The following is a 25078-nucleotide window of genomic DNA, read 5'->3' on the forward strand; positions in this document are numbered from 1 at the left end:
AACCCACATCATCCCCATGACCTTAATCCAGGGTCCCAGATCAGGGTAACCCACCCTGAGGACCACCCGCCCCACCTTGGATCCAGTTCTGAATTAAATAGCCAGGAGGGGTAGAGGGGTATTAAGATATTGTTCTCCTTTCCTCTCCATCCACTACCAAGAGCAGCAGGTGTTACTTCTGCGGGTGCTCCTTTGCAAGCGGCTTCTCTGCAGATAAGCTTTCCTGAGAGTAAGAGGATAATATGAAATAACTTCTACCATTTATTATTTATTGATTTTTTCCTGTTACTACATCAAATGTCTCAAAGTGGCATACAAAACTGCATGCTGAATCTAGACACATCAAAAAAGCATTCCTGGAAAACGGATTGTAAAATTCATAATGGGAAATCACATTGGTGAAAGACGAGACTCCACAGCGCCATCTGGTGTCACAGTTTATAAAGCATATAAAACACTTTTTCTTTACTAATATAGGACTTTTATGCATGAGCCTATAAAGCAGGCTGGCTGGGTGCTGATCATTCATATAAAAAAATCTTGCTTTATATACTGAGCTGTATAACAGCTTCTCAGGAATATGGTGCTTCATTCACTGTATGGTCAAGCACATAGGTCAGCAAACTAAGGCCCATGGGCCGGACCAGGCCCAATTGCCTTCTAGATCTGGCCCACGGACGTTCCAGGAATCGCCGTGTGGATCACCAGCGCGAGCGTTCTTTCCCTCTCCCTCACACAACGGTGCTTTTCTCCTCAGGGACAGAGCAATCTTGTCCCACAGTGGGCACCATCAAGAGTCGGCTCGCCCACCTGCCCACCTCAGCAGGGCAGCGCTGTGAAGGGGGTGTGTGACGCCGGCTGCCACTCCTCCTCCTGCTCCTCCTCCCTCTCCCTCAGTCCACTCTTCCTTCTTTCTCCACGCCCCTTTCCCGCACCGCTTCCTCGCGCGCTTCCTTCGTCGCCACTTGCCTCCCTCCCTCCTTCATTCTTCCCATGGTGTTCAGGTGGGTCATTGCGGTGGCCGCAGCCACTGCATATGGGTTGGTGGGCGGCTCTGTCTTCTTCTCCGCAGTGCCTCTTGGGAAGCAGCAGCAGCAGGTAGTGGGTAAAAGCTCTGGCAACGCCCCAGTTCCCCTATCTCCACCCACGGCTCCTCCGCTGGGGATGCTGCTTCTGTCTTCGCGAGCCAACGCAGCCTCCTACCCCGCCATGGCACCTGGCTGGCTGGAGAAACCCAAAAGCGGCTATTGGGACAACAACTGGGACAAGTAAAGCGGAGCATCTTCAGGCCTCTTTGCGGGCAGAAGAAAATCGTTCATATATTTTTTTTCAAAATATAGACAGGGCCCCCTCCCACAAGGTCTGAGGGACAATGGACCTGCCCCCTGCTGAAAAAGTTTGCTGACTCCTGGTCAAGCATTAGAAGCTGGACAAATTCTTTGATAGGAATGTAGAACGGGTAAGGGCAAGCAAGTGAGTGGATATATTGAGGCTTACTTCATCCTAAAAGCCTAGAGGCTGTGATCAGTTTGAGGAATAGAGCCACAATAACGAATGGGACAGTGAGGAACAAGAAGAACACAAGATTAGGAAAGTAGTCAATAGGGCTGGGCGATATATCATCCAAAGCCAGTTTAAAACCCGTATCATGATATCAGTTTCTAATTTTTGACCTGGCAATATATTGTGGATCATGGTGTGGGTGTGTGGGTGTGCGCGCGTGTGTGTTATGCAAAAATCACAATAGGGGAAAAACCATGAAGCCAGTCAATGCCTCTACATAGATCCATCCTTATTTTGGACATTGCGATACTTCAGTATATCACGATGCTTAGCTGATGCTATAGCACAATGTTGAAAAACAGATATTGCCAAACCCTAGTACTCAAAATCCTCTAGGCCTTGCTCTACCACATCCAGCAAACTTAGCTAGTAGTAGTAATAATAATAATAGTACTTTTAGACTGCCCTTCATTTCACAGAATCTCAATGTAATATACAATATATAAGCAATCTAATAGAACTAAAACAGTATCTTTTAAAATCACAAAAAGAACCATAAAAAAGTTCTTCAGTGGTTGTAAAATACAAGTAACAGAACTTAAATTCTGTCCCCCCCCAAAGCCTGAGTAAACATATTTATCCTCAACTGACACCAGAAAGTCAGGAAAGAGGGAAATAGCCATACTTTCAATGGGAGGGAATTCCACAAACAAAGTTCCCACACAAAGAACACCCTACCCTATCCCACACAACAGGCTTCAATCATTGGCCAATTCACAAGAAAGGCCTCCCTTGAAGAATTCAGTGCCCAAGTCGGCAGATACGGGGAGAGTATAAGGTAAATGGTCCAGGTTTTTCAGGGCTTTTGAGAGGAAGTCTTCTCTTTGAAATCTCTATGCAAAAACCAAAAGACCTATCTAGGTTCAGCACTGAGCATTATATAGACAGTTGACAGACCACAAGAAGTAGTATATGATTTCATAATAAGTATGATTTCATAATTCCACTACAAATATGAAGTAGTAAAGTTAACTTACAATGAAACTAAACCTAGTTAAATACAATACTGTATATCAAAGACCTTTTATAAGTCATACTGAAAAAATGAAAATTCTATTTTTAATTTGCTGCTCAGGCATTAGAAAGGTGCCTCATAACGACCATATGTTACTCAAATATGTTATCACACCTACTATTTCATCATATGTCTCCCAAGAAATTAATTAGCTCTAACTTCTTCAACTTTGACAAAAATGTCTTCAGTAAGTGATATTACTAGCTGTTGTAAATACTTCAAAATTCAAAGCTTTTCTAGTTTTTATTTAACCTTTTAAGTATTATCATTTAGCAGCATTTAAAAAGCAGATGTTCTTTTGCTTATCAATTTCTTAAACATTATATTTACACTTCCTCAAAATAAAAAAACACAACATTTTGGTTACACATTTTAAAAATATTTCATTTTTGTTTGTAACAGCATACATCTTACCAGGAACTCTTAACTGTACAAATGTAAATAATGTAGAAGAAGGCGGCTATTTCAAAAGGTGAACATCATAACAACCCTTTTTGCTAATGCATGTTTTTTATGTGAATTATTTTGCATGGAGAAAACCTCCTTCAGGTGGTTTCCCACCTGCAACTCTAAGTTGTAATGTGGAAACAGTGCCTCATCTGCTCTTTGAAAGAACTGTACAGTCTTTCTCTACACATGACAACAGGTGTATACCCTCATCTTGTTGAGCAATTTTAGAAGCAACATGTCTTTGAATATAAGTTGTGGAGCAACAAAGGCAAGAGCAGGCTACTGCAGTCATGCCCTGTTTGTCTGACTTCACAAATACAGCAGAGCTCTTTTTACGTTCTTACCCATTTTTCTGTTTTGCTACCTACAGAACTCTCTGCGGGTGCGCGTCTTCCTTCACTTTCTCCATGTATCCTACCTCATTCTATGAATGTTCCTTGAGCCAGCCAGCTCTCTTTAAAACATAAGCTGGGGGCTACAGATAAGTGAGAGGTGAAATGGAGCTTACTGGCAGTCATGAGTCAAATGCTGAATGCTGAACATGTGGTCACTGAGATAAATGAATAGATGAGATCTGGAATTCTCTTACAAGGCTGAAAAGCCCATGATTTTCTCCATTTGCCTGGAAACTCCTGAGATCCTCATCCTCTGTTACTAATTCAGAGGAGACTGTTACATGTGGCAGTGGAAGACAGGAGTGCCTGGCATGCTCTGGTCCATGGGGTCATGAAGAGTCAGACACGACTAAATGACTAAACAACAACAAATGACAAAGCCAGACTCACTATGATATATATTAAATTGTTTTATTTTAAAAAAATTAAATATCTACTGCACATCATTCTAAATTCTGAAAATTTGTGACTTCATAGATTCTAAGCAAATTAATCTTATATGTTTCATAATTTAATACAGTTAGAAAAAATAACAAGCAATACTCATTGTTTAAAAATTGCTTTTAATATATGGATATATTTTATGTGAAGACCTTTGAGTAACTGCCAATAAGAGAGTGGAGATTGGGTCAACATATCCCTATAGCTTTTTACTGAGTGGTAAAAATAGTCTTGATTGATTGATTGATTGATTTGATTTGATTTGATTTTTTTGCCCACCATGAGACCCAATGGTAGGTTACAACAATTTTAAAACACAGTATTAAAATCAGTTAAAGCAAATGAGTCAGTGTGGTGTAGTGATGGAAATTCTTTGAATGCAAACTGTTTACCTGGAAAGAAAAAGTATTCATTTTAAAAACAGTTTTAAAAAAATTATTTACAGGGCAGTAGTTTGTATTTAAATCCCTCTTCCAGTGCTTTGAATACAAACTACTTTGCCTGCAAAGACTATAAAATGCTCCGGTTTAAGTAGCATTTCCCCCTCTGCATATGCTTCAAAGGGTCCCCCTCTAACACAGCCTTCCTCAACCTTGGGTCCCTGGATGTTGCTGGACTACAACTTAAATTCTGTCCCGTCCTCCCCGCCCAGTATGGCCAGTGATCAGGAATGATGGGAGTTGTAGTTCAAGAACATCTGGGGACCCAGGGTTGAAAATGGCTGCTCTAATGGATGATCAGCTGATTGTCCATTAAAAGAAGTCTCTCTGAAAGCAAACTCCCAGCACTGAAAGAGCATCTTCAAAGGTGGTTGCTCTAACTGATGATCAGCAGTAGTTACAGCGACTGGCTTTGAACTTTTGACAGTGTCAATCACCTCACCCCATTATAATGTCAGATGGCTGACAAGTGGATGGTCCTGCCCATCTGTCCAAGTTCAACAAAAGGTAGGGTGCTTAAGAGGGACATAAGGATCACTGGTATCTGAAGAAGTGTGCATGCACACAAAAGCTTATGCCCAGAACAAACTTAGTTGGTCTCTAAGGTGCTACTAGACTATCTATCTATCTATCTATCTATCTATTTATTTGGATCTAGCCCAATCATTGGACTGAGTTCCCCACCCATGGACTCGGGGTTGCCACAGAGAATGTCCTCTCCCAGGCCACTACCACCCCAAACATCTGATGGCAGTGCAACTCTGTAGGCATTAGATGATTTACAACACAAATCTATGAATGTTTACTTGGAAATAGTTCTGACTATGTTCAATGGATATCACTCTCCTCTTAAGTGTGTTTAGGACTTCAGCTTTTTATTATAATTCTATACACTCAAGAGTAAGTCCAATGGAACTCAGTGAGGCTCAGTCCCAGGTAACTAGGTGCAGGACTGCAGCTTCAAACAATTAATTGGTTAAAAGTCATTGAACTGAATCCAATAAATCAATTAAAAATCTTTAGTCACTTCAGAAGCCAAGAATATTATTATTATTACTTGTAAATTTAGGATACCGCATTCAAAAATCATGAAATTGTCTTTTCAAAGTGCATCAGAAGCATTGTTCTTTTCCTCAATTTTATCTCACTTAAGAATGTAAGAGCTCCCGCTGTATCAAAGCAAAAGTCCATGTTTCCATACGTGACCAAACAGATGCTTCTGGGAAACCTACAAGCTATATGGAGTATAAAGGCAAGGGCCCTCCACTGTTGACCCATCTCCAGCAACTGATACTTAGCAGCTTATTGCCTCTCAATGTCCATCATGACTAATTGCTATTCACATACTCATCCTCCATGGATTTATCTCATCTCCTCTTAAAACAATTTAAGCTAGGGGCCCTCACCACATATTGTAGCGAATTTCATAAATTAGTTATGCTTTGCATGAAGAAATACTTTTCTGTCTGTTCTGAATCTACTGCAAGTGTTCTAGTATTATGTGGGAGAAACTCCTTTAGTCAATAGTCAATATTCTAACAACAGTTGCACAATTGCACAGATTATGGGGAAAAAATAGGTGTGAATCAAATAGTTCTTATTGCAGAAAAGTGACCTTGTAACAAGTCATTAAGAAAAATGTACTCAATATCATCACACAGAATCTAACATGAATGGGTTTTTTAAATAATACATATAAACAGTAATAGAAAACAAATGCAAACTGTGGGTAGTATTCATAAAAATTAATGAACTCAACTACCATGTTAACTAATTTCAATGGGACTATTATCAGTAAAACATAGTTGAATACCACCATGTATCTTTAAATTTTAGGCACTTCTACATCAGAGACTTTTTATACCATATTATCAAATATTGCCTTTCTTAGTGACTAGAACAGTTTTTCTTCTTAAAAAACATGTGAGACCATTGAGCAAAGTTCTAAAAGGGGGTCCAGCAAACTGTGGGAAATTGCAGTCAAATATAACCAGCAAGCTTATGGTTAATTAATGGATGAAGGGATTAAGACCACAGAATTGAATCCCTAGGTTCAGTTAGGTCATGCCCCCTCAACTCTGATGGAGTAGGTGAAGCTTCTTTCTTCATTCTCTTCCACCATATGAAGCTGACCAGGCAACACATCTGGGTTCAAGCCCAGACCACATGCTCAGAAATATTTCTCTGTATTTTGTAAACCAAATATTTCTGTGTTCTTCTTGCTGCTGTATGGAATAGTGCATTAATCTAACCTTTGGAGTCAGTAAAGCATTAAAGCTTACAAATGGGGTGGTCTGTTAATTGTGAGAGGGATAGAAGGGAAAACTCTTCAACTGATAGAACATCGCATGTCAGTTGGCAAGAGTGCTATCACTTGAAAAGCACTGCTATACACTTTTAAGAGCACCGTATCAGGGCTGGACATTGGGAAGCAAGAAGGTTAGGCAGCAGGACTCAAAGAAACATCTGGAATAGCTTGGGCAGAACTTATAGATCAAGGAAATTTTTACTCAAACAGGAAATCTTCTTTCTGCTCTTAAGGAATGGTCAGCTTGAGTGGAGTAAGTTCAAAGAGTTATTCACTAGGAAGTTGTGTCATCATGGCTAACCACATGGGGCCTCACTAAGCAGTTTCTGACATTGTACCCCACATAAACATTAAAAAAAAGTTACTAGGGAAAAGAAGTAGTAAGATTAGAAGAGTTTTTCTTCTGATCCTTGTAAGGATTTTAAGATGTGTCAGAAGAACACTTGCAAGCTTAAAGTATCATATACTTATTGGGTGATGGCAGTGTCAAAGGATACACACCATCAGACCCAAACCTTGCAACACTAACCCCTCCCCCCAAGTCAAGACTGCAAGCTTTCAAGTTTTCAGGCTTTCAAAAACTAAACAAGGTCTAAGAACATTACCGTATTTTTCGCCCTATAGGACGCACTTTTTCCCCTCCAAAAATGAAGGGGAAATGCGTGTGCGTCCTATGGGGCGAATGCAGGCTTCAGGAGAGCCGCAGCGCCAGTCCCACAAGGTCGGGGGACAGCGGGGAGGCGGAACGCCGCCATCCCGCTGTCTCCCGATGTGGTTTGGAGGCTGACGGCGGGGAGACGCGTGCTTCTCCGGCCGCAAGCCCCGCAAGCTCCGGGGACAGCTGGGAGGCGCAGCGCGTCCTCCCTCTGTCCCCGAACCTGATCTGCAGGCGGGCGGTGGGGAGAAGAGCGCTTCTCCCCGCTGCCTGCCCCGCAAGCTCCGGGGACAGCTGGGAGGCACAGCGCGTCCTCCCTCTGTCCCCGGACCTGATCTGCAGGCCGGCGGCGGGGAGAAGAGCGCTTCTCCCCGCTGCCTGCCCCGCAAGCTCCAGGGACAGTTGGGAGGTGCAGCGCGTCCTCCCTCTGTCCCCGGACCTGATCTGCAGGTGGGCTGCGGGGAGAAGAGCGCTTCTCCCCGCTGCCTGCCCCGCAAGCTCCGGGGACACCTGGGAGGCGCAGCGCCTCCTCCAGCTGTCCCCGGACCTGATCTGCAGGCCGGCGGCGGGGAGAAGAGCGCTTCTCTCCGCTGCCTGCCCCGCAAGCTCCAGGGACAGTTGGGAGGCACAGCGCGTCCTCCCTCTGTCCCCGGACCTGGTCTGCAGGCGGGCTGCGGGGAGAAGAGCGCTTCTCCCCGCTGCCGGCCCCACAAGCGCCTGGGGGGGGGGAAATAAAATTTTCTTTCTTTCTTTCCCCCCCAAAAATTTGGTGCGTCCTATGGGCCGGTACGTCCTATGGGGCGAAAAATACAGTAAATTAAAATAGCAAAAAAATAGCTTTTCAGGATCTACCTCTGGGATGGGTTGGAACACAGAGATTATATGTTTCTATGTACGTACTGTATGTATTTAATGTATCACTTCATGAAGCAACTAACAACAAACTAATACAACAATACATACAAATATATCAATTTAAACCCATACAAAACCTTCCCACCTAACAAAAGGATGGCATGGAATAAAGGAAACTACCTTCCTATTAACAAAGCTGTAGATTAATTTGAGGTGATATGTACAGGTATAGAAGCCAAACTGGGAATGACTACATTTTCCTCTTAAACCATGTCCCTTCATCATGTGGCAGAATGTAGTTTCTGTGAATATTCTTTCTTCATTTTTGTTTTGATTATTATAATGTATTAGCAATATTGGTAAGCTGCAGAATCTTACTGACCTATATAAAGACATAAAAGGTAAAGGTAAAGGTAAAGGTAAAGGTACCCCTGACCGTTAGGTCCAGTAGCGGACAACTCTGGGGTTGCGTGCTCATCTTGCTCTATAGGCCGAGGGAGCCATCGTTTGTCCTCAGACAGCTTCCGGTCATGTGGCCAGCATTACTAAGCCACTTCCGGTGAACCAGAGCAGCACACAGAAAACCATTTTACCTTCCCACCAGAGCGGTACCTATTTATCTACTTGCATTTTGATGTGCTTTTGAACTGCTAGGTGGGCAGGAGCTAGGACTGAACAACGGGAGCTCACCCCGTCACAGGGATTCGAACCACCAACCTTCCGATCGGCAAGCCCTAGGCTCAGTGGTTTAGACCACAGCGCCACCTGAGTCCCATATAAAGACATAGTAGACAGCTATACTTCCAAATATAAATATGGAGACGGGAGAGAGGAAAGGACTGGTTTTTCTAGTATACTGAGAGGACTCAAAAACTTCCTAAGGCTACTCAAATTAAATCTTTTTCAAAAAATCAGAGCTTGTGATTTTTCTTTCTAAAAAACAGAAAGCACACTGGTATAATTTGCACACTAAGGGCACAATCAACTTTGTTTTTAAATCTATTTTTCTTTTATTTTCCATTGTTCTCGTCCATAAATTACATCACAAAGCAGCGAAAATAAATAACTGCTGTTACAGACCTTCTTAATTTAATTATATACTATAAAAATATAGCATTGCTACAACTAATCCAGAATGCGGCAGCTAGACTGGTGACTGGGAGCAGCCACCGAGACCATATAACACTGGTCCTGAAAGACCTACATTGGCTCCCAGTACGTTTCCGAGCACAATTCAAAGTGCTGGTGTTGACCTTTAAAGCCCTAAATGGCCTCGGCCCAGTATACCTGAAGGAGCGTCTCCACCCCCATCATTCTGCCCAGACACTGAGGTCCAGCGCTGAGGGCCTTCTGGCGGTTCCCTCACTGCAAGAAGTAAAGCTACAGGGAACCAGGCAGAGGGCCTTCTCGGTAGTGGCGCCTACCCTGTGGAACACCCTACCATCAGATGTCAAAGAGATAAACAACTACCTGACATTTAGAAGACATCTGAAGGCAGCCCTGTTTCGGGAAGTTTTTAATGTGTGACATTTTAATGCATTTTTAATATTTGTTGGAAGCCACCCAGAGTGGCTGGGGAAACCCAGCCAGATGGGCGGGGTACAAATAATAAATTATTTATTATTATTATTATTATTATTATTATTATTATTATTATTATTATGGGAGGGTGTTCTTTGTTAAGATACACAAATTTTTTTTAGATCTCTGTAAAAGTAAAAACTAGCATACACCTTTAAACTTCCTGTTTTCCTATTCCAAAAAGATAACACACCAGTTAATTAAGATTTGTATACATAATAGGAGATGTAATTGAATGGGAGATGTGCTGATAATATTTTATTATTGTATTGTGAAATTATTTGCTCTTGACCCTGAAATTTAAAGACCACAAGATTGATGAGGTCAATCCTACACATGCTTACAAGGTATAAGCCCCATTAATTACAGTGAAATTTACTTATGAGCAGATATGCAGATGATTGTATGGTTATAATTAAGTAATTCACAGTACCAATCTAAGTAAGTTCAGGGCTGCAAAAATCGCAGGTGCCTGATGCAGTCTCCCAAGGATATTATTTTTTCCAACCTGCCACCCAAAAGTGAGTTATTTCTTACAGCATTTGGAGGCTGACAAAATATTGGAATGCTATAATTATTACAAATGTCATTTATTAAAAAGAAACATCAATGGCAAGATTCTAGGACCTCTGACTGTCAAAGTTCAAGGCCTTGTACTGATACTGTTGTTTTACTCCTGTTAAGCAGTAGCCTCGTGGTGACAGGTTATGAGAGGAAAGGGAAAAAGGATTGCTTTGAGCATTTATTGGGCAGAGCCTAGATCAGGTAAATTCATTATGATTGGTCTGGGTGACAACAGGCTCTGCTGGCTGGAGGTTCTAGTAGTCAGTTGAGATTTTTGTGAGTTGAGGAGTTGGGAAAGAAAGGAGTTTGATGAAGAAGATGTGAGGAAAAGCTGGGGAAGAAGCTGAGGCTTGGATGTATTAATGTAGGGTGTTATTAACGTATGTCTGGTGAAGATGAAAAGAGAGCTGGTGGCTGAGTTAGTCTGAGAGGATGCCCTATGTAAAGGTTTTACCAAAGTAAAGTAACACAAGCTTAGTTAAAGTGTCTAAGCAATCAGAAATACAGGCTTCCCAAACTATGGTCTGTGGATCTGCATTTAAATATCTCAGGCAGCACATCCATCACATTAAATATTCATATTGATTTTTATTAGTTCTTTTATTTCTTAAATTGTATAAGGAATAACAGAAGCAATAAAATACAATTAGAAATCATACAGCAGCTACAGCAGGAAGAAAAATAATTAAGTAGTCCAACATTCTCCTTAGCAAGTTTCAAGTGGTCGGGGGGGGGGGGCAGATTTGAAACCACTGCCTAAGAAAAAAGCCATTTAGAGGCTGATGTCAGCAACAGTGTCTCTTAAGACATCAGAAACTGTCACCAGGCATCTTGACTACCTCAGTGTAAATATACCAGTGGTTTTTAACCTGTGAGCCGTGACACCCTGGGGTGCCTTGAATGATGGTCAGGGGTGCCGTGGGCAACACTGGCCTCTGTTCATCTTTCCTTCCCTCTCTCCTCTGATGCCCTCTCACATCTCTGCCTCTCAAAGCTTTGCACAGCTGTTTGATGCAGCAGCCCTGGTTAACAAAAACAACAGCAACCATTTCTAGGAAGACCCAATTAACACAGGAACATACATACACATTGCAGGAAGGAAGATTAAGGCTTCTTTCTGAAATGCTATATTTTGTATACAAAGCGTGTGTTGTTGTTTCCTTTAATTTCCTGTAAGAATCCCAATTGACCAATCAGGAAGTAGTACCTTTCAGCTCCTGATGAAAGATGGGGGTGGGGGCAGAAATCTCTAAAAACCTGCACAGCAAAATGTAGCACAAAAATAGCCCTCAGACACCCTTCAAATCAGGTTTAGCCACAATTGCAACCCACCTCCCAAACCCAATTTGTTTTCAGCATCATCCTATGCATTGAGTTCAGTGGGGCTTACTTTACTCCCAGGTAAGCAGAGATAATGAATTAGCAAGTTCCACAGAAGGGGCCCAAAATAGCAAAAACCAACTTTTCCTGATCATGACATAACTTTTCCTGATCATGACATAATTGGATCCCTTCCCACCCAAACAGAGAGCAGTGCCTAACTACAAAGCAAACTTTTACTAAGAAAAAGAATGCATTTGCATGTCTACATGAAAGAGCATACCTGTGCCTTACTATGTAATTGAGCCTTTGTGTCTGTGCACACATGAAAGCGAGAATACACACATGCTTTCCAGAATGTGGACCACTGTCCAGTTTGAAGTTGTAACACTACCCTACCCTCAAACAAGTTTTTAAAGTAGTGGCAAGCAACAGATAAAACAGAAAACAAAGAAAGTATGTTAAAACAAAATGCACAGAACTCCCCATTTTATATCAATATATATGAATATGCATATGATCCTTCCTATGTAGAGTTTTTATTAAATTGGGTAATATCCAATTGTTGCATCCTGCTTGTGCAATGAACTTCTGTTTGCGGAAACGGGTTTTCTTTCTTCTCCTTCTCTCCCTCTGAAGCCCCCCATTCCAAATTTGCTTCAGAATGTTGGGAGACACTCCAGAACCAGTGGCCCGAGGGGTGCACAGCAAAGGGATCTTACCCATAAATTGTTCAACTTCTAGCTTCAATATAATGGATTTTAACTTTTTCAACACTTACTAAAAACAATTTAAACTCACTGAGCTACTTAAACCATTTTACCGTTAGAACATTGGTCTGAGCACAATGTTCTCTGATAGTATTTGGATAAGAGTTACGGAACACTATGTTGCTAAAGCAATGTCACACAGTGATCCAAAACAGTTTCTTAAGATTCATATATATTTAGAAATGAGAAAGATAAAGGCTGCAATCAATGAACTCTTAGTTTGCAGTAAGTACCTCTGACCTCAGTGAGACTTCTTAGTAATTCATGTGTGTGTGATCAAAGCAATATGTTAAAACTGCCTTCAGATTAAAGTGCTGCTACCTGTAATGGGCCTGTCCCAACCACCTGGGCCTCATGCTGTTTTAGGAAGACAGATCTGAACGCAACAGGATGTATCCCTCTGCTTGCATCCACACTTCCACTGTTTGTGATACTTGCTGCCACCAGGTAAGAGATTCTGGACTCAGCTACATTCGTAAAGATAAAGCACTTTATACGCGTTATAACACTGACACTAGATGGCACTGTGGAGTTGCGTCTTTTGCCAACAGGATTTCCCTCTAAGAAGTTTACAACACACTTAACTGAATCGCTTCTTTGATGTGTCTAGATCCAGCCTACGTCTTTGTTAGGCTGCCCCTTTTCAAACTGCCTCCAAAGGTTTTCCAGGGTCTCTCTATTGCTTCCCTGAGTAGCACGTTATACAGTGGTGCCTCGCAAGACGAAAAGAATCCGTTCCGCGATTCTCTTTGTCTAGCAGTTTTTTTGTCTTGCGAAGCAAGCCCATTGACAGCTTAGCGGATTAGCGCTATTAGCGGTCTAGCGGCTTTTAGCGATCAGCTGAGAAGCGGCTTATCAGCGGATCAGCTGTTAAGTGGCTTAGCGGCTTAGGGAAAGGGCGAAAAAAGCGGAAAAAACCCCGCGGGAACTTGCAAGACATTTTCGTCTTGCGAAGCAACCCCATAGGGAAATTCGTTTTGCGAAGCGCCTCCAAAACGGAAAACCCTTTCGTCTAGCGGGTTTTCCGTCTTGCGAGGCATTCGTCTTGCGGGGCACCACTGTAGTTATAGACATGAAGTTAGGACTCAACAAGACAAACAAGTGAAACATACATTACCATAGTATACAAAAGCATATACACCAGGAAAAATATGCACTCGCATATAAGATACAGGCAGTTCAGGGCAGTAAAACCCATTCCTCACATTACCCATTAACACCTGTTATTAAAAGCATAAATATACTACTGTGAATGGGTCGGGTGGGAGAGCATTTCAGAACAGCTATTATCGATCAATCCCCTTAGTATATAATTTACAGAGATCAGGTAGTCCTAGGAAACACTGTTCTAGATCATCTGGCCTGCTGTTGCAGTTACAGTGGTACCCCAAGTTACAGATGCTTCAGGTTACAGACTCCGCTAGCCCAGAAATAGTACCTCAAGTTAAGAACTTTGCTTCAGGATGAGAATAGAAATCGTGCGGGGTGGCGCAGCAGCAGCAGAAGGACCCATTAGCTAAAGTGGTACCTCGGGTTAAGAACAGTTTCAGGTTAAGAACGGACCTCCAGAACGAATTAAGTTCTTAACCCGAAGTACCACTGTACATGTTTATTTTGCTGGGCTAAGAGAGCAGGGTTTGCATTCATAAACTGCCCATGTGTACTGGACAGCTGCTAGTCCACATGGATGATTATGGGGAACTGCCCTCTCCTCACTCACTCAGAACAGTTGATCTACTGCTGCATTTACCAAGGGAGAAGTTAAACCACTAGTGGGACCCTGGTATGGCCTTCTGTCCTCCCCCTCCCCCACTACCTCCAGCCTCTCCCCACTTCCTTTTGAATCACACCTCAGGTTCCCCGTTAAAAACCCTGATTCATGTTGTCCTTTGGTTGTCTCCTAAGGATTTTGGCCCACTTGTTCCCCTTTCCTCCTCTTTCTATCTTCCCAGCCATCTCCTCTCCACTGTCCTCTCTTCTTAGTTGCTTTTCTTCACCCTATCTCCCTTTTTACCACCAACTGCTGTTTAAATTCAGCCATGCTGGTTTCCAAACCAGCTCCTTGCCTGCCACCTGATGGAGGCTGGGCCTCACCTTCAATTCCCAATTCTCTTGCAAGCCCCTAGCAGCTGCAACACAGATGCTTTGCAGCAGCTGTAGCTTGAAGCCTGGTAAAGGTGCACACATCACTGCCTCCCCACACCACAGACCAACAACTACTAAATGAAGGGGAGGAAATACAGCCACTATCCATGAACAATTCTTACAGGATAGTATATTATTTAATTCAACACTTACCCCTTTTCTGAACCCAACCTTCTTTCACAATTGTAACATCGCTCATGATAGCTCCACAATGAGCCTTCAATTCAGAGAAATATTGTTTTGCAGTATCGCTTTGAGTTTCAAGTCTCTTCTGACTTTTCTGTTTCCTAAATCAACCTGTAAGTATAAAGGAAAAAAATTAACTTGATGTGTACTGTTGCTTGACACCCAATCCACTCAAACAGCTCTTTTTCAAATGGTTACTATTTAGGAACTTTATAGGCCACCTTCCCCCTAAAACTGACTTACAAAAATTCAGATCAATTACATACCGGTAAATATCATCTAAAAACAGTATCGGGGGGGGGGGATCACAGTGTTAAAAGCACAGATGAACAGAATAGCCTTTACCTGGCACCTAGAGGATAGCAATGATACTACCAGGCAAATACGCCTGGGAATACAAAAACAGTGCTTTACCTATGTCACTGATTTCAAGAACAAGCTCACTGCTAAACATTCTTGTCAATATCTAAAAAAGGTGTTTTGCTAGATGTTGATCCTTGCTGACTCAGAAAAACCAAACCATTTGTAAAAGTCAAAGCTGTGAACTCTAGCTGGCCAATCATTTAGATCAATCTGTTAAACCCCTTTTGAATGATTCAAAATAGCCTTCTCCAACCTGCTGCCCTCCAGAATTTGTTGGATTACAAGTCCCATCAGCCTATACAATTGGCCATGCTTGCTGGGGCTGATAAAGTTCAAGTTAAACAATGTCTAGACAGCAGCACCATGTTGGAGAAAGCTGGTTGAATGGATGTCCCTAATTAATCAAGTAATAAACTTTTTTAAGGGAATTCTTTTAAATACAAACATTTACAAAACTGTGGAGGGTGAAATGCCATTTTGGCATTTTACCCCTTCTTTCCCACACCAAAGGGAATGCCCCTTCTAAGAAGGTTCACACTCTGATATCTAAAGACATCATTTAAAAACAAAAGCAATTGCTTATTCTTATAAAAATATATCAGTGTTCGAAATTAGCCTGGCACCAGGCACATTTTACACCTGACTATTGACCACTTGCAACCAAGTGAAGGTGCCTGGGCACCAGAATGGTGCCTGACATCTCCACCATCTGGGGATCATTGGATCTGGACTATTTTCACAGACTAATGGGACATCCTGTAGAATTCTATCAGTTAGATTTTATCTGCACAATCAGAATGAATTTCAGGAACCAAAATGTTTTTTCTGTGTATCCTAAGCAGGAGCCGTGAAAAACATAGTTAATTGTTGCTGCTTATCTTCACTTACCCCACCCCACTGCCCTGCTCAAAGTTGAAGAATATCTCTATGTTAGGAATGGCCCATGTCACCATTAAGAAAAAGAGGTAGGATTGTCCCTGTAAAAAGTGACTTTAGAGCCGCCTTGCCCAAAAATGGCAACTAGACATTCTGTTTTGGTGACTGTAATCTTGGTTTAAGGAGCCATTTGGTGCCTAGTTTATATATCTGAGTTTCTAACACTAAAATATATACAGATCACAAATCTGCTTCATTATGTTTGTTTATTTATTTATAAGAGTTCTTGCCCGCCCTTTGCCATAAAGTCCCAGGGCAGGTTATAAGAATAAAATATACAATGATAAAAACAGAAAAACTGCTACTATTATAAAAAAGTAAAACCATTCCAAATGCAGCAAAACAACTTCAAAAAGAGAGGTGGATACCATAAAACAGTGACAACATTATCTCTGTCCAAGAGACACCGTAGCCAGCAAACTAACCAGAGCTGGAAATAGACACTCCTAGCCACCAAGGCTACCTGAGTGATAGTGCTGGATCCAGGAGAATCACCCAGGCTGCAGACCTGCTCCTTCCAGGTGATGGCAACCCCATCCAGAATGGGCCATCTTCCCACCTCCCAAACTTGAGCACTTAGAACACAAAACACCTGCCTTTTCAGGATTCAGCTTCAATTTATTGTCCCAAAGGCTGACCTTCACCACCTCCAAGTAATACGCCTAGTACTTCAACCTCCTCCGATAGAGCTGGGTGTCATCAACTTATTGGCAACACCTCATTACAAAACTCCAGATGACGGCTCTCAGCAATTTCAGGCAGGTGCTAAAACAACCTGGATAACAATACAATTATCATGACACTGAACAATGGCCATGAATAATTACATTCTGGAAATAGCTATTAAAGGTAGGATCAGAACCACTGAGTATAGTGCCCCCCAACCTAGGGATGGAGGAAAAATGCAATTATGTTTGTATTTAAAGCTACCACATACTGAACAAATGAACATTGAAACACAGCCATGCTATGAAATTCACACTTATCTGAATTTTGTAATGCATTTCTCCAGCAATGTGTACAAAAATACATAGATCCTGGCAATGTGTGCATAAAAATCCACATATTAGTGAAAATAACATATGAAACTGCAATATATTATAAAAACTGCTTTGGGGGATGAATTACACCTAGCAGGGATAATGCAATTTTGGTATTCCTCCATACCATGTGCACAACTGAACAGATATCTGCAACATTAGAAAAATGAATCCAGGTATCCCCTTTCTCTCTCATCTCTCTTCAGTACAAGAATATGAAATGAGTTGTGCAGGACAATGATTTGAACAGGGATATGAATGCCTGTAGTGCTGCTGCCCCTTATATCACAGTGGACAACAGCAGCAATGGATGCTTTGGTGAAAATGCATAGAAATCCTTCATTTCAGTTGCTCACAGAATTCCTATAAAAATGATAGCACTACAGTTAGCAATTCTAAACCTGTTCAGAAGGTATTCCTTATTCATCAAAATGATATGTTACTGCTCAGTACTTTTAAGAACATATACTCTGAAAATTCTGATACCATGAGCTCCTAATGCAGAAGTGGGGGAGCTGTGGCCCTCCAGATGCTGCTGGACTAAAACTCTCATAATCCCTGACCTTTGGCCAGGATAACTGGGAATGATGCGAGTTGGAATCTTGGTGTCTTAACATCCAGAGATCTTCATGTTCCCACTCCACCCTAATAAAGCGCTAAGAATCACATATTTTAGTATCCAAAAGCAGAAATTGGCCAGTAATTCCCAGTTCCATATTCACATGAAAGTTTGAAAACCAGATCAATTACTAAACTTAAGAGAGAACTAAAGTTTATATGTTCCTGCACTCCAAAATAAGCCTTGGTCAAAATCCACACCATATAGCTCCATGATGGATCATGTCAGTGGTCCATTTAGTCCAGCATCCTGTTCTCACAATGACCAACCTATGCCTATCAGCGGTGTTAGAAACTCAGATATATAAGCTAGGCACCAAGTGACTCCTTAAACAAGGGTTACAGTTGCCAAAATGGAATGGCTAGTTGCCATCTTTGGGCCAGACAGCTTGAAAGTTGTATTTTTCAATACAACTTTTTGGTTCCTGATATTCATTCTGATTGTGCAGATAAAATCTAACTAATAGAATTCTACAGGATGTCGCATTAGTGTGTGAAAACAGTCAAGAACCAATGATCCCCAGGCATGCACTTCTTGATGATAGAGACGTCAGGTGCCATCCTGGCACCAAGGCATCTTCACTTGGTCACAAGTGGCCGATATCCAGGTGTAAAATGCACCAGGCACCTGGCTAATTTCAAACACTGCCTATAGGAAGCCTACAAGCAAGATCTGCCCATCTGTGATTCCCAGCAACTGGGATTGAGGAATACTGCCTCTGACAGTGGAGGTGGAAGATGGCAATAGCGGCTAGGAGTCTTTGACAGACGTATCCCCCAATTGGGCTAATCCTTTTAAAGCCATCCAAGTTGGTAGCCACCACTGCCTCCTGTGGGAGCAAGTTCCATAGTTTAACTATGCACTGTGTAAAGAAGTAGGTTCTTTTATCGGTCCTGAATCTTCCAACATTCAGCTTCATTGGAAGCTAATGAGTGTCATGAGTGAGAAAAACTTTCCTCTATCCACTTTCTCCATGCCATACAGAATTCTGTAAACTTCTATCACATCACTTCTTACTCACTTTTTCTCTAAACTAAAAATTCCCAAAGGCTGCAACCATTCCTCATAGGGGAGCCCTTTGATAATTTTGGTTGCTCCTTTTCACCTCTATACTATCCTTTTTGAGCTGAGAAAACCAGAACTGTTACAGTATTTCAAATATGATCACACCATAGATTTGTATGATATTGGAAGTTTTATTTCACTTCCTTTCCTAATGACCCCTTTTTCACAGCTGCCACACACTTGATCAACAACTTCACTGAGCTATCCACTACAACCCCAATGTCTTGTTCCAGGTCTTCCACCAGTTTAGACCCCATGAACATATATGTGAAATTAAGATGCTTTTGCCCTGACATGCATCACTTTACCCTTGTTTACACTGAGTGGCATATGCCATTTTACAGCCCAGACACTCAGTTTGGATAGGTCCTTTTGGAGCTCTTCACAATTTATTTTTGTTTTAACCACCTATACTTCCCCAAATCTGCCTAAATCTGACAAAGTATTGACAGTCTGGCCAAAATATAAAGCAATCTAGTCTCAAAATGTTAGAGAGATCAAGAAAAGAACACTATGAAATCCACAAGAACCTTTGAGTTCAAGAAGTACCTCAGAGACTTCTCAGAGAATTACATATAAGACAAACTGCTGCTTCTGGCATAAAATAGTCTTACTTAAGCTGTAGATAGGAAGATACCAGTTTGGAACCTAACTTGCTTTTTGTGAATGAAAAAGTATTCCATCAATGGAGAAGCACCTTAGGATACAGGTGGATATAGTTATGCACCACCATCTCTTTCTATATATTTCAATGTTTAATTGTTTATATTTAAATAGTATAGTTATGTCCAAGATTGCAAACATGAGCTTCTCTATTACATGACAGATAAATATGCTTTCTTTCTCTTGTGCTAACTCAACTTTTGAGAAAATAATTATTATGAGAATTCAGTTATCTCTCAAAATTTGGATAATACAGCATTTATTTCATGGCTGTTAACTTTAAGATAAAGCTTTTTGTATTTATTCACTGAAGGCCTGAAACAGTATCTAGTCAAGTCAGTGGAAAGAATAAAACACATATATTATTAATGTCAGCTAAGGTAGATCTTTTCCTAAAGCATCAATTTCTTTCAAGATCATGGCACACAAGTAACTTTATACATGTGAGTAAAAAGCACAATAGCAATTCCACAGGATGTCTCTTAACAAGCTCCTGTACTGAGGCAGTAACCGAGCATCAACATTCAGCTTCAAAAGCCCCATAGTGGGGACTCTGCTCTAGTCCTGAAGATAGATTTCTGAACTCTCTATTAGACTTCCAAGAATGACATTTCTACTGGATTTCTAAACACAGCTCAAACCATTAGAATGTCATTATCCAAGCTGTATTCATGTGAATAAATGTGTTACTCCTATAAGGGTTCTTCAGGAGTACATGTCTAATTTCTATAGCATTTATATGATCTTCATGAACATATGGTCCCCCCACCATTTCTCATAAAGAGAATAATGTTAATGCAAGTAAAGTCACCTATTTGCATTTATTTACTTCAATAAACCATTTTTAAAAAGTGTCAAATGTTCAAAAAATTATTCTTCATGCAGTCGCCAAGTTTCAAATTCACAGCAATACTGTCTCAACACTGTTAACTGTAAATAATAATAATGTTGAGTAAATCTTCAACTGAGTAGGTGTTTCTTCCAAGCAAATATGCATAGACTATAACTCCTGGTTACAGTTTCTGTGTGATACCAATGATGATGAAATATATCTGTTTTAGAACATGTCAAAGACTTTGAAAATCCAACAGATTTAGGTTTTCATACATGGCAAAAAAAACCCCCAAAGCAGTAAAAAACCTTACACTTTCTGCAAAATAGACACAATAAAAGCATGTGTTGCCATAACAGGAATCTAAACATATTCTAATGATTACTTCCTAATTTCCTGTTAAAGATCTATCTAGATTATGAACTACAAACATACTAAAAAACTTTGTTGTTTCATATAGAATACTCCTATCCATGTTTACCCAGAACCAAGTCCCACTGTGTTCAATTGGGTTTCCTTCTTGGTAAGTGTGCATAAAGTTATGGCCTAAGGAACTTGCTCCTGTAGTATGTATTTTAAACCTACACCCTTACAAACCAGTTCTAATCCCATTTACTTCGAAGTAAATCCCACTTAACATCAATAGGACATGAACTCTCAAGGCAAATAAATTTAGGATTTTAGCCTAAATGCTCAACTTGTTGCTCAAGTGTATTAATGTTTTAATACTCAATGTATTTGATTTTTAATATAATATCTTGCTGTTCCCATCTTTACAGAGGTGCTCAACGCATAAGGAATAATGTCAGTTAATTATGTTATAGATGAAACAACTTAATGAAGTATTCCAAGTATAATTCTGCACACAATTTAAGTTCTCATTTGTCAAGAAAGCTTTGAAAAATGTATGTCATTATTTGCATACAGGCAATATTTTCAATTTAGACAACAATATATCATATGCTAAAGCTGCAAATATATGTACATAGAATCATAGAACTGTAAAGGTGGAAGGAACCATGAGGGCCATCTAGTCCACCCCCCTGCAATGTAGGAATCTTTCACCCACTGTGGGGCTTGAACCCACAACCCTTAAATTAAGTCTCTTGCTCTACTGACAGAGCTATCTACTGGGGGAGGGACCTTCTTTGAACTCAGTGGAAATTACTTCTAAACAAACATAACTAGAATGAGTTGCTAGTTTAAAAAAAGAACAGGTAGTACTTTTAAATGGCATTGCTTACATTTAAATCAGATAAACCAAAGCAATAGGTTTTGTTTCCATGCATATTTTCTTAGGAGTAAATCCCACTGTACTCAGTGACACTTCCTTCCAAGGAAACATGCAGAAGACCATACTGCCTATCTGTTTCACTGTCAGCTATTTTTGAAATTTTTGATAACAAATAGCGATAAACACAGTACATTTTAATTGTACTTTGCAATTTAGTTTTTAAAAGTTAAAATATAATAAAAGAAACAAACATTAAAACATTTCCCTTGTCATAGGAAAAGAGAAAGCTGAAATCTCTAGATAAAAAATGACTTCTATGAGTTTGTTAGCTAAATATACATATACAGAACTTCTGACAGTGGATATAATTGTGTATACTATACTCTTCTTCTGAACCATTCATCTGGACATCCATGTTTGCCTCATCCAATCAAGGCATACATACATTATAATTAGCAGTCCAATCCAATTAAAGATATTGGGGTCAATTTAAAACTCTTCACAGGAAAACAAACAGAACCACAAACAAAATCTGCTTAATGAACACTCTTAATGATGTCAAAACAAAATAGTTTTTAAGTACTGTACATTTTATTTGTCTTGTTACTACTCTTGAATTGCATTGTTCAAGTAAGAATATACTTTCTACAAAACAGGCAAAACAGAATACATTTGAAAAAATAAAAATAAAATTACACATAGTGTATTAGAGCTTCATTTTAATTTCATAGCATTTTAATGTCTGTATGTCCTAGCAAGGTTGGCAAGATAGCCAACCCCAATATTAGAGTTTCTCACATGTACCCCAAAAACAGCTATCTCTAAGCTCTCTGAAGCATGATTGCAAATAATCTATCAGCTACTAAAATATATTGTTTGCAAATTAAATTCAATCTTCAGATTTACTTTGTTAAAAACGATCCAGTGTGTACTAATAATACATGTTAGATTTGCCAAATTTTGAGAATACTAGATTACCCAACCTTCAGTACAGTAATCTACTTCAGTTTAAAGTCCAGTCTAAAAGAACTTCTTTGAATTAAGACATAGACAATAAAAAAACACATCAAACTATTTCATTTATTCCCATCTGCCAGCATTATGACAGACCATCACATATACGTTTATAAGTAATTATAATAAAACTTCAGTGAAAACATGCCAAATTGTTTGAATACCATGAAAAAGAAAATTTAAGTGCCCTTATATCTAAATTTCTTGTGCCACATTGTACTTTTTAAAGTAGCGTTTTAAGTTTTGTTTACAAATAACTGATTAACTTCTAAGGATGATCCTATTTACTAACAGGCCTTTTTTTCAAACTGTAACATGTGTCACTCTATTCAATCTCTTCAGATCATGGTCTGTACAAGTAGGAGGTGGGTAAGAAGCAGTGTCTGTCGAGTAATCATGTACTGTACATCAACTCCTCTATGTGCAAAGCAGCCATCATAATGGCTGTTCCAGCAAGATTGATGCGCAGAAAGAGGTTGGTTTGTTTACTTGCAGCCACAGCTGCCAGCAGCACCAGCAGCAGCAGCTCCAGAGCCATACACTACTATGAACAGAACAGACCATCCTCTCCTATTTCTATTCTTATCACACAGACACGTTCTAAAGAGAGGAGGAAACGTTTTTTACTCATTAAACTAAGGCCATTCGCTATATACATTTACCTCTGATCCACGACAAACAGAGGGTGGGGGAGGGAAATATGTGGACGTGTGAGGAGTCACAGGGACCGAGAAAGGTGTGTGCGTCGGGAGGAGGAGGAGGAGTAGCTGGATGTGGGGGCTGAATATTATCAGGAGAGACCAGGTGCGCAAGGAACGCTCTGCGCCCTCCTCCTCCTCCTCCTCCCCGAGCATCCCCTTCAGATGAAAAGGAAGCCACATTCCATATAAATAACTGCGCCCGTGCGCGCGCGCGCGCGCCGCTGTATGTTGTGCCTCGTGGCCAAGCACACATCTCTCTCCCTTTCCTCCCCCCCCCCCCGCGCGTCTTTAATGTTATATAACCTCTTGTGTCTCTACAGGAGCCTGTCAGGCCCCGCCAAACACACACACAGAAACACACGCACTAGTAGTCTAGGGGACTTGTTATATTTTCTATGCTACAGATAGGTAGCCGTGTTGGTCTGTCATGGTCAAAACAAAATAAAAAAATTCCTTCCAGTAGCACCTTAAAGACCAACTGAGTTAGTTCTAGGTATGAGCTTTCGTGTGCATGCACACTTCTTCAGATTTTCTATGCTGTGAGTGATGGCTGGCGAAGGAGGAGCTGGGGAACTGCCGCCGCCTCCTCCCTCTGTCAGCACAAGGATACTGACGGGGATCATCACTACTAGGCCCTAGATGTGTCGTCCCCCCTTCAGGGTGGGGAGCGGAGAGGAGGGGGAGCGGGGACACACCAGAAATTGGGGGAGCCGCCGCCGCCGCCTGTGCGCCAAGCCGCAGCCGAGGAGGCATCCCCACCCTCCGCCGCTCCTCCCGGCCGCACCTCACCTCACGTGCCCCGAGAGCAGCCAGCGCCCAGCCAGCATCCCCCGCCGCCCATCCTCTCCCTCCCTCCTGCCCGCCCGCCACCCCAGCTCCACGCTCCTTTACCTGAGGCGGAGGCGAGGGCGGCGGATGCTCGGCCGTTGGTGTGGAAGTGGCGGGAAGGCGGAGGCGGTTCCGGGCAGGGGGGGGGGCCGCGCTCCCTCCTCCCTCGCCCCCCCACAGCACCGCCGGGCTCGGCCCTTCGTTCCCCCTCAGCGCTGTGGGGAAGGGTCCAGGCCCCGGCCGGCGAGGGAGACGCAGGGGCGGCGGCGGCGGCGGCTACATAAGACAGCGGCTTCTCCTCCCCGCCCGCTATTCACGGCGGCGCCCGCCTGGGCAGCTCGGCCGCAGCATCCGCGGACGTCAGGGCGGCGGCTCCCGCTCCCGGCTCAGGGTGCCCGGAGCCGCCTGGGGCCCAGCCTTCGGTCCGGCTGCCGCTACAGCCGCCGCCGCCGTTGTTTCGGCCGCCTCCGCCAGGCTCGTTATTGACTTTCAGGAAAACTCCCGACGTCACTGGCTCCCCCCCGAGTGTCTTCCCCTCCAAGGCGGCGGCGGCGGCGGCGGCAGCAGCGGCAGCATCGGCATCCCCCAGCTCTCGCGAGAAGCGCCGATGTGCGGAGCGGGGGGCTGCCAGACAGAGCAGGGAGGGAAAAGGCGGGGGGAGCCAGACAGAGCGGAGGGAGGGAGGGAGGGAGGGAGGCGGAGGTGAAGAGGATGAATGGGAGGGAAGGAGAGGCACGCAGGAAGGAGCCGGCGGGGCTGACCAACCGACAGGCGAGGGTGGGGGCGGGGAGGGAGGGCTGAGGTGAAAAAGAGACGGGGCGGGATAAAGGGGAGGCAGGAACCAGACAGGACGCCAGACGCGGGAAAGCTGAGGGAAAGGAGGATGGGCGGGAGCAAGCGAGGATGAGGGGAAAGCGGGGAGGAAGAGGCACCTCAGAAAAGGCCGCTGCTGGGAGGAGCAGGAAGGCGGCGAGGGTGGCTCTGAAGGGAAGAAGAAACCAGAGCAAGGAAGGAGCCAGAATCCTCCGTCCTGCCAGATTTTGAGCGGTGTGCCCCTTTCCCAGGCACGAGGGGGAAACAGCGTCCAGAGCATAG

At 42.3% G+C, this 25078-nt stretch overlaps 1 protein-coding gene across 4 annotated transcripts in view; it reads right to left on the minus strand.

Annotated features, from left to right (window-relative positions):
* Positions 1-24595, minus strand: part of AKT3 (AKT serine/threonine kinase 3) — a 111472-nt gene extending 86877 nt beyond the window's left edge. For 2 of the 4 annotated variants that reach the window (XR_014155083.1, XM_081856372.1), the window contains exons 1-2: positions 24047-24592; positions 14656-14799 (exon numbers count right to left, since the gene is read on the minus strand). Coding sequence is in view for 3 of the 4 variants with exons in the window: in XM_081856372.1 (XP_081712498.1) it covers positions 14656-14701 (46 nt within the window). In the remaining variant the exon portion in view is untranslated. Of the gene's footprint in view, positions 1-14655; positions 14800-24046 lie in introns of all 4 variants that reach the window. The other 2 variants (XM_081856370.1, XM_081856371.1) reach the window with 2 other exon arrangements.
* Positions 24596-25078: the final 483 nt, after the last annotated feature.

The sequence above is a fragment of the Podarcis erhardii genome (assembly GCF_964252035.2).
Source record: "Podarcis erhardii genome assembly, chromosome: 3".
NCBI classification, from domain to species: Eukaryota; Metazoa; Chordata; class Lepidosauria; order Squamata; family Lacertidae; genus Podarcis; species Podarcis erhardii.